This window comes from Podarcis melisellensis (genome assembly GCF_964234715.1).
Source record: "Podarcis melisellensis genome assembly, chromosome: 9".
NCBI lineage: Eukaryota > Metazoa > Chordata > Lepidosauria > Squamata > Lacertidae > Podarcis > Podarcis melisellensis.
Genome location: NC_138541.1, coordinates 60,477,464 through 60,491,652, shown reverse-complemented (window position 1 = coordinate 60,491,652; position 14,189 = coordinate 60,477,464). Strand labels below are relative to the sequence as shown.

The 14,189-nt window shown below is 40.7% G+C and overlaps 1 protein-coding gene and 1 long non-coding RNA gene across 5 annotated transcripts in view; one reads left to right on the top strand and one right to left on the bottom strand.

Annotated features, from left to right (window-relative positions):
- Window positions 1–14,189, top strand: part of TBC1D1 (TBC1 domain family member 1) — an 88,692-nt gene that overhangs the window by 55,374 nt on the left and 19,129 nt on the right. For 2 of the 4 annotated variants that reach the window (XM_081924368.1, XM_081924371.1), the window contains 7 exons: window positions 1,011–1,139; window positions 1,551–1,637; window positions 4,090–4,364; window positions 7,307–7,462; window positions 8,798–8,917; window positions 10,498–10,637; window positions 13,404–13,589. In XM_081924368.1, the coding sequence (XP_081780494.1) occupies window positions 1,011–1,139; window positions 1,551–1,637; window positions 4,090–4,364; window positions 7,307–7,462; window positions 8,798–8,917; window positions 10,498–10,637; window positions 13,404–13,589 (1,093 nt within the window). The remainder of the gene's footprint in view (window positions 1–1,010; window positions 1,140–1,550; window positions 1,638–4,089; window positions 4,365–7,306; window positions 7,463–8,797; window positions 8,918–10,497; window positions 10,638–13,403; window positions 13,590–14,189) is intronic. The other 2 variants (XM_081924369.1, XM_081924370.1) reach the window with 2 other exon arrangements.
- On the bottom strand, window positions 7,363–13,442 carry LOC309377429. Its single transcript, XR_014171562.1, has 3 exons — window positions 13,311–13,442; window positions 8,758–8,874; window positions 7,363–7,449 (listed from the first exon to the last, which is right to left on the bottom strand). It is a non-coding gene; the product is annotated as an uncharacterized lncRNA (long non-coding RNA).

The window sequence follows — 14,189 nt, the reverse complement described above, 5'->3', positions numbered from 1 at the left end:
ATGTCAACTGCTTTGAGATGTGTGTGTGTGTGTGTGTGTGTATCTCAAATTGGTGTATAAATGGATCATGAATTAAAAATGAAATTTAATAAATTTAAATCCTTGTACTTAGATAGCTACCATGTGCAGGCTAACTCAACCAGCAAGAAGTTGACCAGTAAAGTGTCTATTTTGACATTGCTCTGAGTGGTGAATAGGTGCCATTGCAAAGGAGGAGAGAAAGCCACATTAGTTTAAGCAGAATGCTCTCCTGTGGCAGTAGCTGTGTACTGAATTGAACAGTAGACGACACAGCGATTCTTCAAACAGCTCGTTTATTCAGAGGCCAGAACAGATCTGAACTGAAGGGTTCAGTCAGCCTGCTTATATAGAGCTCCAGTACAATGTAACTGTAACAATTTTCTAAAACTATCCAATCACTGAACGTCACTTTCAATCCCTTATTTGCATAACTATCTACAGTATCCCCCTGCTGGCCCAGGGTGAGAACTTCAGTACATAACAAGTACAACATAAGTGCAAGCCCACTTGAACCTTTGCCGTTATTTTATTCAAGCATCTATCCATATTTGACCCTGAGTACTTTCTCTGGTAACCATCTTCTCCAGTAATTGGATACAGTCTTTACATTTCTTTGGAAATACTACTTTCTTTCCCCATGAAGGATGCCTCAACCACCTGGCTCTCAGTTCTGACTGCCCAGAAACTTGTACACAAGAAATAAATGCAATCCAAATTGCTGTGTCTAGGACATATTTTGGGCTGGGGGTGGGAGCTGATTTGAACGGAGGGGAAAGATTTCCTTGTGTAAGGGGGAAAATCTGATCCGTGTAACAAATATTTAGCCTTTTAGATCTTTTTTGTTCCGAGTTAGTTCTAAGTTCAGAACGGGCGTCATACAAATTGTGTGACACTTCTAGAAAACATGGAAGGATGTCTTCTATGGAAACTTGTTCTATTTGTCCCTATTTTTTCTTTTTAAACAAATGTTTGTTATTTTAACTTTCTAGACGTCACAGTCATCAGTAGAGGCCATGGGAAATGAGATGCCAAGCAGCACACCCCGGTTCAGACTGGATATGTTGAAGAGCAAGGCTAAAAGGTCACTGACGGAGTCATTAGACAGTATTTTATCTCGGGTAAGGCTCTTTAATTTTGTTATCTTATGTCTGATGGCATCATATATGTTAACTGAAAGAATTTTTTAACATAGTGCAGATATCCAGTCATTTGATTGGTGATTTCTTAAAATAGAAAGGAAGGAAAACATTGATGACTACGCAAAAGGTTCACTTATTAAATTAGTACTTGGCGGTCATGCTTTTGCTGGTTTCCAAGTTGCTTGCAAATATCAGTGTGAGTGACCTTTTTGAAGGAGGCTGTTGTTTCTTATGCAGAGCAAGGCTATTCTTAGTCCACTCAGGAAATTAAATTTAATAATGATCTCAGCACAGTGAGAACTTTGCGGGGGGGTTATTGCAAGGAATCGTATGAATTTTCAGATTTCTTTATTTATGTGTCCCTATATAATATGAGGATTTTCTTGGTAGGGGAATAAAGCCAAAAGTCAATTGGAAAGTTCTGGAAGTATTGATTTGGACAGCTCCTTATCTAGCACACAAAGCACAACAAGTAAAGTAAGTGAATGTCAAAACATAAAAAGTAACAATATATATTTACAATACTTAATATTATTTCCTAAAAGGCAGATGGCCCGTTGGGGGCACACAGTTATATTATTAAACAGTGTTGAATTTTATTTTGAAAAGAATGAATTATATTTGTTATCGTAAACAGGCTAGTGGGGGGGGGGAATAGTTTGCTGCTCTATAGCTCTCTTGGCTGCTCATATTTCTGTAAGTCACACCTGTATAATTTTTAGCACATCAGTGACCTAAAAGTTTACAAAAACATACCTACTTGATCATCTGGATAGGATTCTTAGTCATCTCAGACACTTAATTGACAGTTATATAAAAACCTAGGGCCTGCAGTTCCCTTCATTTTGACTTCCTTTTTTTAATAATAATTTTTCATTAGTTTTGAATTGCAATCCAATAATAGCCTCATTATAACAGTACCAATTTATAATACAAGTAATAATGCCAATCGTTCAAATACCAAATTATATAATTTAGATAAAGTGGCCCACACATGCTAGATTTGATGGTTTGATGATTTTCTTTATTTCTGCATTCCAAAATCCTACTAATTTCAATTACATTCTGGTCATAATAATAATCCCTTATATAACAACTGCAATATTAATAACTTCTATTAGTGTTGACACATTAAAGGATTTGTAAAACTAGAAGTAAGGAACTCAAACTATATCCTTGTTCTTCCTGTGTGTGCCATTTCTGTCCGTGGTGTTTCTTCCTGTCCTTGTAAGATGTTATGTCCTTCTTTCCCCCGGTTGTTGCTGTTATCCATCATGCCTTGGGTGGAGCTGATATCCCATTGTTGTTCAAGAAATTCCTCCATCACTCCATCCCGTGCTTTATTGTTTTGCAACTTTAACAACAGCTGCAAAAGTTACTCTGTCCCAGTAAATTACCTGTTGTTACTATTTTTCCTCTCATCCTGGGAAGAAGAGCAGTCTCTCGAACTGCAGATGACTCAATAAAGAACCCTTATCAGTTCCTTGGCAGTTCACAGACACCTTTCATCCTTCCTTCCAACTGAAGATATATGAGTAATTATACTTCCAATTAAATCAAATTCTAAGTCTTCTTAGTATTATTCAGTTCACTTCATAAATAATAAAGGATGGGGAAGAGTAAACCTTTTGCAAAATAGAGTTTCCCTCCCTTTTCCCTTTTTTTACACACACAGTTCCATTTGATGTTCTTTTCCATATTTATAATCCAATTTCTTCTATCCTCGCTTGTACAAATTTATTTTGAACTAACATTCAGAGGAGGGTTGCTGAATCATAAATGTAGAGAAGAAAGCTTTAAATAAAGAAGCTGTAGACTCCCCTCCCCCACCATCTTTTGCTCTGAATGGAGTCTTATCTTAAGTTCAAACCTTAAAGTCCTTGCAGTTGGTTTGTTCCGCAGTTTGTGATCTCATCTCTTCTAGCATGTGCCTGTACTTTAGTCCAATTAAGCCCTAATTAACAGGAGAACCTCTGCTTTTTAATGGCGGGGTTGGAGGGTTTTCGACAGGTGAAGTGCTTTTGCTCTCAACGCCTCTCCCCCCCCCCTCTGCATTTCATGCTGGAGCGAGAGTCAGGTACCGAGACAAACTGTGAGTGAAGCCCGTTTCCCCCGTCCCTGGGGGGAATTTGCGATAATAATTACCTTCAATCATCCTTGTTTTTCCTTTGCCAACGATCTTCCGCTGTGGTGGGGGCTGCCTCCATTAAGGCAGAGCAGAATCGGAAGCCGCTTCTTTTTAACTTCCTGTACATCTCCCATTCCAGGCCAGACTTACCTTCTGCAGCATGAGTATTTTGTTCATGGTTCAATTCATGTTTTGGATAAGCGTATGAATAACAACATATTCTTGGTAAACCCTTCTGGGATTCCCATAATAATAATAATAATATAATTTATTATTTATATCCCGCCCATCTGGCTGGGTTTCCCCAGCCACTCTGGGCGGCTTCCAACAGAATATTAAAATACAAAACCTATTAAACATTAAAAGCTTCCCTAAACAAGGCTGCCTTCAGATGTCTTCTAAAAGTCTGGTAGTTGTTTTCCTCTTTGACATCTGTTGGGAGGGCGTTCCACAGGGCGGGTGCCACTATCAAGAAGGCCCTCTGCCTGGTTCCCTGTAACTTGGCTTCTCGCAGCGAGGGAACCGCCAAAAGCCCCTCGGCACTGGACCTCAGTGTCCGGGCAGAACGATGGGGGTGGAGACGCTTCTTCAGGTATACTGGACCGAGGCTGTTTAGGTCAGCACCAAGTCCCAAGCAGGAATGAAATCTCATTGGAACTATACATGCAGACAATGGAGAAATGAAATTGCAGAAGTGCAGCCACAAAGCATATATGATACATGCAGAGCAGCTGGAAAAAATTAACAGTTATCACCTCTACACCATGCTTAATTATATGTGCATATATTTTATGTTGACAGGAAACATCTCTGTTTGAGAAAGAAGACCTTCCCCCAGAGAGCCCCCTCAAGGCAAATGGATCTGTAGGTGATATCTCAAGTGAGCTAGAAAGCCTGTCTACTGAACAGTCTGCAAAATCAGCTTACCAGGGATTTAGAAGACGAGCTAATACTCTGACCCATGTGCCAACTGAAAGCCAGGAAGCCTCAGAACCCACTGAAGCATCTCCGACTGTTCCCCAAAGGAAACTTATGAGGTATCATTCGGTGAGCACAGAGACTCCAAACCAACAAAAGTAAGGCTAAGTTTAAAACAGGATGCTGTTGGGGGAGAAATTTGGGCTAAATGTTTTAAGGTATGTCCATTTTTAGAGAAAACGAGATCTCTGGATAAGTCTGTCTCATATATCCAACCATAGCATGTTTCTGAACATACACGTTAAAATTCTCAGATAATGTGACAAAGTGTTTTTCCATAGCAGGATGCTTTATAAATGAAACGTCAAAAAGTATTTGGGTAACTCATCATTTGAAACCTTTGACTTCCTCTCTGTCGCATTAGTGCTCCTACTCATTGGGAAATATGAATTAACTCTTAAGACTTTGAGGAATATTTGTATCAAGGTCCATGATTCAGACACTAGAATCCATGCACGGACTGTCTTACTTGCAGGTGTTTTCCTGTTATTGTCTGTTAGTGAAGTGCATGCAACCAAAGAAAATGCATGCTATTTCCTTTCCAAGAACAGTATGGGAAGTTTGGATAGTACCTACAGTGGTGCCCCGCAAGACGAATGCCTCGCAAAACGAAAAACGCGCAAGACGAAAGGGTTTTTCGGTTTTTGCGTCGCTTCGCTAGACGAATTTCCCTATGGGCTTGCTTCGCAAGACGAAACGTCTTGCGAGTTCTTGCGAATTTTTTTCCTTTTTCTTAAAGCCGCTAAGCTGTTAATAGCCGCTAAGCCGTTAATAGCCGCTAAGCCGCTAATAGCCGCTAAGCCACTAAGCCGCTAATAGCCGTGCTTCGCAAGACGAAAAAACCGCATGACGAAGAGACTCGCGGAACGGATTAATTTCGTCTTGCGAGGCACCACTGTACAGAAATGAATGCTAAATATCTAGTGACTACAAATGCTTGTAAATTGGGCAGGAGGAGGGATACATTCCTCTATTTGCTGATAGAGATTGGGGCCCTGTCCTATTTTGCCCAGTTGATTGCATGAAATGCTTTTATATTTGCTGATCAACACTCCTCATATTCTTGTGTCAGTATACTTCATATGTTTTCTAAATATTTGCACATGTTAGCTGTGTGGCTTTGCTAAAAATGCTGGTTTACGCTGGTTTGCCAGGCATGTCTAGACTATTACAAATTGGGATTTGTGCCAAATCACCTTTTTCTTCCTTACACAAACCAGAAGTGGCAGAAAGAGGAGGAAGAGTGAAAGAAAGAGGTTCTGTGGCTTTGGTTGATTTCCTTGTCCTTTCTTTGAACCTTGTTGCTTGTTATATCTAGAGGGCTTTAGCATTACAGCTATGGACTTGCAGATTGTTCATCAGTATCATTTTGCCACAACACTATTTTCTACCTGCTGCTGCTTGCTCAGTAAAAGCTGAACTTGCTTAGAATGTTTTATTTCACAGTTCATCTTTGATCTCAACTTTTGTGACACAGAGTACTGCTGTATTGTTTTTGCTTGCATGTTACAGAGCTGGTAAAGTTTTGGGGAGTAAGGGAGAAAATAGGGGTTAGTTGTTTTTTAAAAAAGCCTTGCTAAGTTTAATTTTAAATATAGGCGATATATACTTCCATTGCTTCAAGCACATATAGTCAAATGTTCTTTGCTCTGAACTTTGGTTATGCAAAACCCAAAGAAGGTGTGCATCACTTTAATGCAGGGTTCAGCAAACTTTTTCAGCAGGGGGCCGGTCCACTGTCCCTTAGACCTTGTGGGGGGCCGGACTATATTTTTTGGGGGGAAATGAATGAATTCCTAGGCCCCACAAATAACCCAGATATGCATTTTAAATAAAAGCTCACATTCTATTCATGTAAAAACACGCTGATTCCCAAACTGTCCACGGGCCGGATTTAGAAGGCAATTGGGCCGGATCCGGCCCCTGGGCCTTAGTTTGCCTACCCATGTTTTAATGTTCCCTGCTATCCAGAATAGTGATTATCTTAAATTCAGATTTATTATTATTATTCCATACAAACTTATCTAGACAACTGAGCTTGCTGGGAACTTGATCCTGCATTTGTGTTGCAATTACGTGATACTTCAAGGGAACTTCTTCCCACAGTAGCTCCTTAGAATGACACCAGAAATGCATCCCCCAAAAAGCATTAACGTGTTTCAAAATGTTTAGGCATCCCTCCACTATACATTTTGCATCAATAGTCCTGACCCTGCATTATCACCTGGTCTGTTGGGTGTGGTTGCTAATGGGCATGGAAATTGTTCAGAATCCGTATATCAAAGCCTTGGCAATAAAACCTTGTTGACAACTCAAGGCCTGATGCAGGCTGGGAAATATATGTAGGAGAAACCAGCAATCACCCTTTCTGGACTGTAAAGCCTTCCCACGGTCTTGAAAGCTGTGCTCCTGTTGCTCACATAAGCGTTGAGAAAATGAGTCAGGTAATCTTGGCTTGTTTAGGGCTAGAAGAGGACCATTCCAAGATTGTCGTATGTCTGCCTTCCTACGGGAGACATCAGAATATCTTTTAGGTTAGGCCAGCACCATGGAGGAGGCAGAATCAGTGGAAGAGCACTCTCATTGTCCCTGGTGCCTGTACTGTTATTTAACATGGTTAATACAAAAGCACTGATGTAGTGCATCTTTTTTTATTCAGCTCTTTGCCCTTTTCTTTTTGTCTTTTTTTAAAATTTTATCTATGCTTTTCATATTTATACATTTCGCTAATTTACAATCACTTTAACATTTCAAAACTTGACTTCCTTCCCCCTCTTTCTGCGGTTCCTTAAATTTACTTTTAATATCTTCCGCAAATCCAAATTAACTTAATTTGCTAGTTTATTCATCTACTTTAAATATATATTCTTATAAAACTGCAGGTTATTACAGTAATCCTTCCAATGTTCTTATCTGTTTACAATTTATCTGTAAATATTCAGTGTTTTCTTTGATTTGTCACGTTTCTTTCTGTCTTGCCTTTTGTTTAATCTTCCCTGCTGGAACCCTCCTTGTAAAATATGAATACACCTGGCTGCAGCTCTAAAAGTTCTTCCGATCAGTCATCACCGGCTCCTCCTCCTCCTCCTCCTCCTCCGCCAGCTCGTCTTAATCCCTCAGCCTCTTCGCCCAATTTCTTTAAACATTTTAGGCATAATTCAAGCGGAGAACAAAGTGGGCATGCTGTGCCAAAGAGGTGAGAGAAGAGATGTGGGGAGTTTGTTTATGATCCACATTTTAAAGAACGTTTTAAAACATAAAAACCACCAGAAACCCCAGTGGTTTCATGCTTTCACCTATATGGATGTACTTTTCATGCTTCATTTGAGGTGTTTCCTTAATTATGTGGAAATAAAAATAAGTTCTCACAGCCTTTGGTGGGCTATGTAGTCTGAGGAACAGGAGTGGACTTTTCCTCTACTCTGAGGAGCATCTTCTGAAGCTTCTCTGTAGTGGCATTATCCCACACTCAGATTATTGTTTACTAGGCACTGTGGTTTAAACTTTAAATTTGCTATGCTCGCTTCGGCAGCACATATACTAAAATTGGAACGATACAGAGAAGGTAAACTTTAAAATTGCCGATCGGAAGGTCGGCAGTTCGAGGCCCCGCGATGGGGTGAGCTCCCGTTGCTCGGTCCCTGCTCCTGCCAACCTAGCAGTTCAAAAGCACGTCAAAGTGCAAGTAGATAAATAGGTACCACTCCGGCAGGAAGGTAAACAGTGTTTCCGTGCGCTGCTCTGGCTTTGCCAGAAGCGGCTTAGTCATGCTGGCCATGTGACCCGGAAAAACTGTCTGCGGAAGCAGACAAACGCCGGCTCCCTCGGCCTGTAAAGCGAGATGAACGCCGCAACCCCAGAGTCATTCATGAATGGACTTAACTGACGGGGGTCCCTTTACTTTTACCGTATGCTATTGCAAAGCTTGAGAAAAGCAGTGGGAATAGATTGACCTTAAATGTCCACCTAACGACTCTCTCACGACTATTTCAAGAAAGTTAAAATGCATTTGTTTGCTGCACATTTGGTGCTAGGAAAAAAATTACATGGATCCAGCCTAAATCTTCTTAATTCTAGTAAATTTCATGTAAGGGTCACATGGCAACCCTACACAAACCATCATATTTGGTGATTTTCTGCCTCGTTTCCCTTCCATTTCATGAGACCAACCCAGGAGAAATCACTGCTGCCCCACTCATTTCTGGGGGGGAGGTGAAAGCCAAGGTGATTTCTCCTCCCACTGATTCAAAAGTCCAAGAAGTAAGGTTTCCTATTCATTGCTCATTTGGATTAAAGCCCTAAAGAGACTTAAAATGTCTTTCAATGTTAGCCTTTGATTTCTTGTTATTTGTTTTAACACCTACAAGTATTATTTTTCTGATTTGTTATTTGTTTTAACACCTACAAATATTATTATTTTTCTGGTTTAATACTGATCAGGGTTTTTTTCTGTTTTGTGTTTTTGTTCTCAATTTCACCTGGTATACTTACACTTCCTCCTTCTGAACTTCCCCCTTTCAACTACTCTCAGCACCTCCTACCGTTCTGCTCTACGGAAAAAGCTTCACTCTTCCTCTTCTGTGCCAAACTTCTTAAAATTTCTGGCTCCTGTAGATGAAAATAACACCTCTGACTTTAGGAACACAAAAAGGTAGGGTTCTCTTCCTGCAGCTGAAAAATCTGTGATTGTTTAAGAAACATTGTCTCAGACTGCAGTGGGAATTTGTAAAAAGTTATAATTGTTCATAAATGGTTGGTGTGGTAACTTAATTAAAAAGCCATTTCACTTCAGTGTGTCTTATTCATATTTACAAATAATATAGATAATGTGAAGAACATGGCTTTTCTAAAGTTATGTGATGGCAGTGATTCTTATAAAGTGCTGTATTTTTCGCTCTATAAGACGCACCAGACCATAAGATGCACCTAGTTTTAGGAGGAGGAATATAAGGAAAAAAATATTCTGAATCCCAGAAGCCAGAACAGCAAGAGGGATTGCTGCGCAGCGAAAGCAGCTATCTCTCTTGCTGTTCTGGCTTCTGGGATAGCTGCACAGCCTGCACTTGCTCCATAAGACGCGCACACATTTCCCCTTACTTTTTAGGAGAGAAAAAGTGAGTCTTATAGAGCAAAAAATATGGTAACCTGCCATCCTTATTCAGTAGCTTTTCAGTGACTGCTGTTTGTGAGCAGAATGGTTCAAAGTTGTAGTTTCTCACATTCCACACGAACCCTCCCTACCTACTGTTCGTTCAGAAACTCAAAGGGCCAAAGTATACATTTCATTAATGCTGCCGCTTTTATTTTGGAGGAAATGCAGCCACAGGCCCTGAATTTGGAGCCATTTCCCCAATCTGGAGGGGAGTCTCTCACCAGTTTCCTATCTGCCCCACCTTGCTTACTGTGAATCCACGACAAAGCTCTTCACATTTCTTTTGGAGAGAAATAGCAGCTTTTTCTTCAAAGGAAAACCAGTAGCGTTAAGCACAGCTTTCTAAAAGCGTGATTAATGCATCTCATAGTAGTTTGACTCAAAATGACGAACAGAAAATAAAGAATTGCAGGTGGAAAGACGACAACAGTTTACCTGAGAAGAAAATTGTAAGCGGCAGGGTGCCAGTGGCTAAGGGTCACTAGCATAAGTGAGGCCATTGCAAGAAAGTTGCAGTAATACCGACTATGTGGAAGAATTTTCTACTTGTGGCCGGATTTGCAGAACCTGGGAAAGTGATTTAGAGTTTGATGACTTAGGATGTCACCTTATGGGGATGCTGCTGCATAATCAAAAAGTGTGGGGGAATGTTATGTTGTAGCTTTTTCTCCAAAAAAATAAGGGTACGATAAAAATATGTGTGGGGAAGGTAAAAAAAAAACCCATAGGCCTTTCTTGGAGGTTTATATTACCTCTCACTCCCACTGCTTCATTTTTATAAAAGGATGTTCAAGGTTCAGAGCACAAGACTCTCCATAGGCTGTTTTTGTCAGAGGTATTTTGGGTGAAAGGGGTAGCGCTAGCAACTAAAATTAAATATTAGTTTCACGTGGGCCCAGCATTTCTCTAAAGTGGCCTGCCTGTTACATGAAGAACTGGTGTTTTTTCTTTGTTGCTGCAAATACTTAGGAGGATTTGTTCATTCTGCTTGACTGCAAAACATATTGCAGTTAGCCTCATTTTACAGTTTTTACCGGAACGATAGACAAATCTGGTTCTGACAATCCTTCTAATTTTAGTGACTACAAGCCCAAGTCAAGTGAAGTGGCTTCTATCCACGAAAGCCCTGTGAGGACCCGCCGGCATTCATGGAGACAACAGATATTCTTAAGAGTGGCAACCCCACAGAAAGGATGCGATTCTCCTAGTTGGCACGATGGTAATGGTCTTCCTTAGATAAAAAGAACTTGCCTAAGTTATGCTACAGATAAAAGATCTAATCTTCTTGTGTGGATTTTTGTCATGAATTTCCAAAGACCATATTCATAATTAGTGAATCTACTGATCCAGCAGGATTCTTCTTAATGTTCTTTAAACTCAGAAGGATTTAAAAGGCAGCCTGAGAAGGCAGTGTTCTCCATTTAATTTGTTGTATTTGATGCAAACATTTTTATGTCAGCAGCAGATGTCCCACTAATATCCTGGCATTACCAGCTGCATCAGGCATAGGCAAACTCGGCCCTCCAAATGTTTTTGGGACTACAACTCCCATCATCCCTAGCTAACAGGACCAGTGGTCAGGGATGATGGGAATTGTAGTCTCAAAGCATCTGGAGGGCCAAGTTTGCCTATGCCTGAGCTACATCCTCTAGCACCACTTCCTGCTATTAATCTGATTTGTAATTATGTTGGCAGCAGGCACTAAAACTACACAACTTGAGGAGGGGAAATGGTGGTGGTCGCCCTGCTAAATTGTGCTTGCTGTTTTCAACATGTACACTGGGTGGCACTGTTTCTTCTGCTTGTGATTCGAGAAGATTAGAGCTGCTCAGTTTGAGTCCCTTGTGCTTTTAAAGGTCAAACGCCTCATGAGTTTGGTTCTTAAGGAATCATAGCAGCCAGCTCTAGGGGGCTGTGGGTGCTTGGTCACCCACAACAATTGTGGCAGCCAGGCACCCAGAAAGTCAATGAGAAAAGCCGGCGAGCGGGAGAGAAGCAGTTCAGCTCCACCTTCCGCAGCCAGCAAGTGAGACACCCTTTTCAAAGAGGGGGGGGGGTGTTTGTTTAAGACACGGAGTCAGAGTCTCTCTGCTGCCAAGTCCAAGCCCCTCCCCATGGAAAAAGGTGCCTCGCTGACTCTGGAGAAGAGGAAGAGGAGCTGCTGCTGCTGCTGCTGCCGCCACTAGCCTCCACAACCTTGATGTGCAACGTCACATGCACATGCCTGCACATGCGTGTGTGCATGCGACGTCACACGTCTGCATTGCAGCAGCAGGCACCCACAATCCCGAGGGTGAGATGGCACCCCTGCAATGAATTAAGATCTTCTTTAACTTTTAAGAATGGAATGACTGTTGTTTCTAGCAGTGCTTTGCTTTTCAGTCTGTGCTTTGGGAGGATTTAGATTCTTGCATTGAAAGTAAGGAGCACAAATGATCAAAGCTCTGGAATTTGCTAGTAATGCTGGCTATGATCCATAGAGGCCCACACATGCAAACAGAATGGGTGGTGACTGTTTTTTCCGCCCAGCAGAAGCTGCTTGTGTCTTACAGGATATACCTTCTGTCCTTTGAAGTGGCTTTTGAAAGGGTGGGGGGTGGGCCGCACACCATGTGCAGCACTTTGATTGAGACCACTGTGTTCATGTTACGTGCTCTTTTAAAGGAACTACTGTACTGAGAATAAAGTCCAGTTGAGTTTGATAAGCCCTGTATACGATCCAGATTTTGTAGGCACTGTTTAGCCAAATGCAGGACTATGTGTAAGAAGAGCTCAGAAGTGGTTGCGAGATAATAAAATTCAACATCCTTAGAAACTGTTCTTATTTTTGAAAAATGAGTTGCTATTTCTATAACAGCTGCAAAAATGGGCACCCATGTGTGGTTAAATATCTGAAGCAAAAGACAGAGTGGTACGATTTGCAATTTCTGAGGAGGGGTGGGGCTCTAATTACCTCCATTGTTCTTCCATTGGAAGCAAAATAAATTATCTGAAAATGTTCATAGTTTACACATATTGCAGATATGCAGAATTTCTGTCAGCTCACAGACCTGATTAAATATGCAGGTTTTTCTAAAGTTATTTACAAACGCTAAGATGTATTAGCACAACAGTACACTGATTCAGTTTGCTTACTTTGTTGTCCTTTGCTTCATTTCTTTGCCTTTTTACCATTTGGAAACTGAAGCTGAGAAATAATCACTTTTCCAGTGCCAGCACAATGTGTTTGTGGCGGATTTAAATCCTCAGCTGAGATCTCCCCCTGATTCCAGTCTTTCATTTTAAGCATTCTGCTCATATGGACATTCATGTACAGTCCCATTGACCTCACTGGAATGAGTGTTCCAATATAAAAATCAATTCTTGAATTATTCTGTTTTGATTATTGGCATCCTAAAAGTACTGTGGTATTAGCACAATATGTATCCAATTTTAAATGTTTATTTACTGGTGGAGACGAATTCATTTCATTCATATATATATATATGGCAAGGAGAAGTAAAATCTGCATGTAGGTGTGTATAGAGCAGCCTTCTCCAAAATAAGGTGGATCTTTCCATTGAGAGTTGCGCCCAAGGTATTCAGGATCTCCAGTAGAATTTTTGACTTTAAAAAATTAGAACAGTTGACTTCCAGCCATATCACAAACTACTTCTGGGAGCTTCTTTGGTTTTGTGTTTTTGGTAAATTTCACCAGATGTTACAATTGCGAAGAGTAAAGTGACATGCATTGCATAGCGATGGCATGCAAGCCACTTTAATCTGCTTCCAGGATCTCCAGCTCTTTTGAGATTAGCTATTCATTTCCACCCCTACCTTCTTGCACAGACTGGGAAATTTTCTCCACAGCATCACAAACCTTTATTATCAATATATTGTAACTGATGCTTACCTGAGGTGTTGATCTAGAAATCCAAACTAAAAACTATTAGATACCAATAAAAGACTTCTGAATGCTTCTTTCTTGCTTTGTCACCATATTAAGAATACTCCGAGTTGGGCGAACTTCCACCCAGATCACCATTGCAAGCAGTTTGTGAAGATGGCCCCTTTAGGGCAGTAAAAGAAGAGAGGAAGAGGACACCCAGAGAGCTTCGGGAACTATGGCAAAAAGCAATTCTGCAGCAGATACTACTACTTAGGATGGAAAAGGAAAATCAAAAGTTGCAAGGTAAGTAAATTACTGGATCAAAAACTTGAGGAATGGCAGGAGCAGGGGAACCTTACATCATTGGACTTTTTACCATGACAATAAATAAGTGTTCTGGAAGTATTGTTGATAACATTTGCCTTGTGTTTATTCAGATTCCTTTCTTCCCAATATCCTGTCCTGTTTGCTTTCCTTCTTTTGCTGTACTTTACCCATAGTTTGTTTACTTTATCTTAATAGTCTCTTTGCTTGTTTTATCAGTGGCTACTCTTAGCCTAGTTCCAGGAAGTGCTGATAAGGTGCTCATTTTCTGACTCTTTTGACCTGTGGCTTTGGTATATTTGGATCCACCTTCTAGATGCTTAAAGTACTCAACCTCTGTTAGTGTCCTGCTAAGTCATTCTGAGTGAAAATCTCCCAAGACTTGAGCTCGCACTTTAATCTGTGTGAGAGGTACTGGCTTCAAACTAGTACTGGTGGAAATTGAATGTAATCCTACAAATATTTTAAGTGCAATAGGGACACTTGAAAAACAACAAAAACAACCCTGAAACATTTATTTCTGCCTCGTAACCTCAATAATCCATGAAAGAGGCAAAAATAGAAGACAGAATTTCCCCT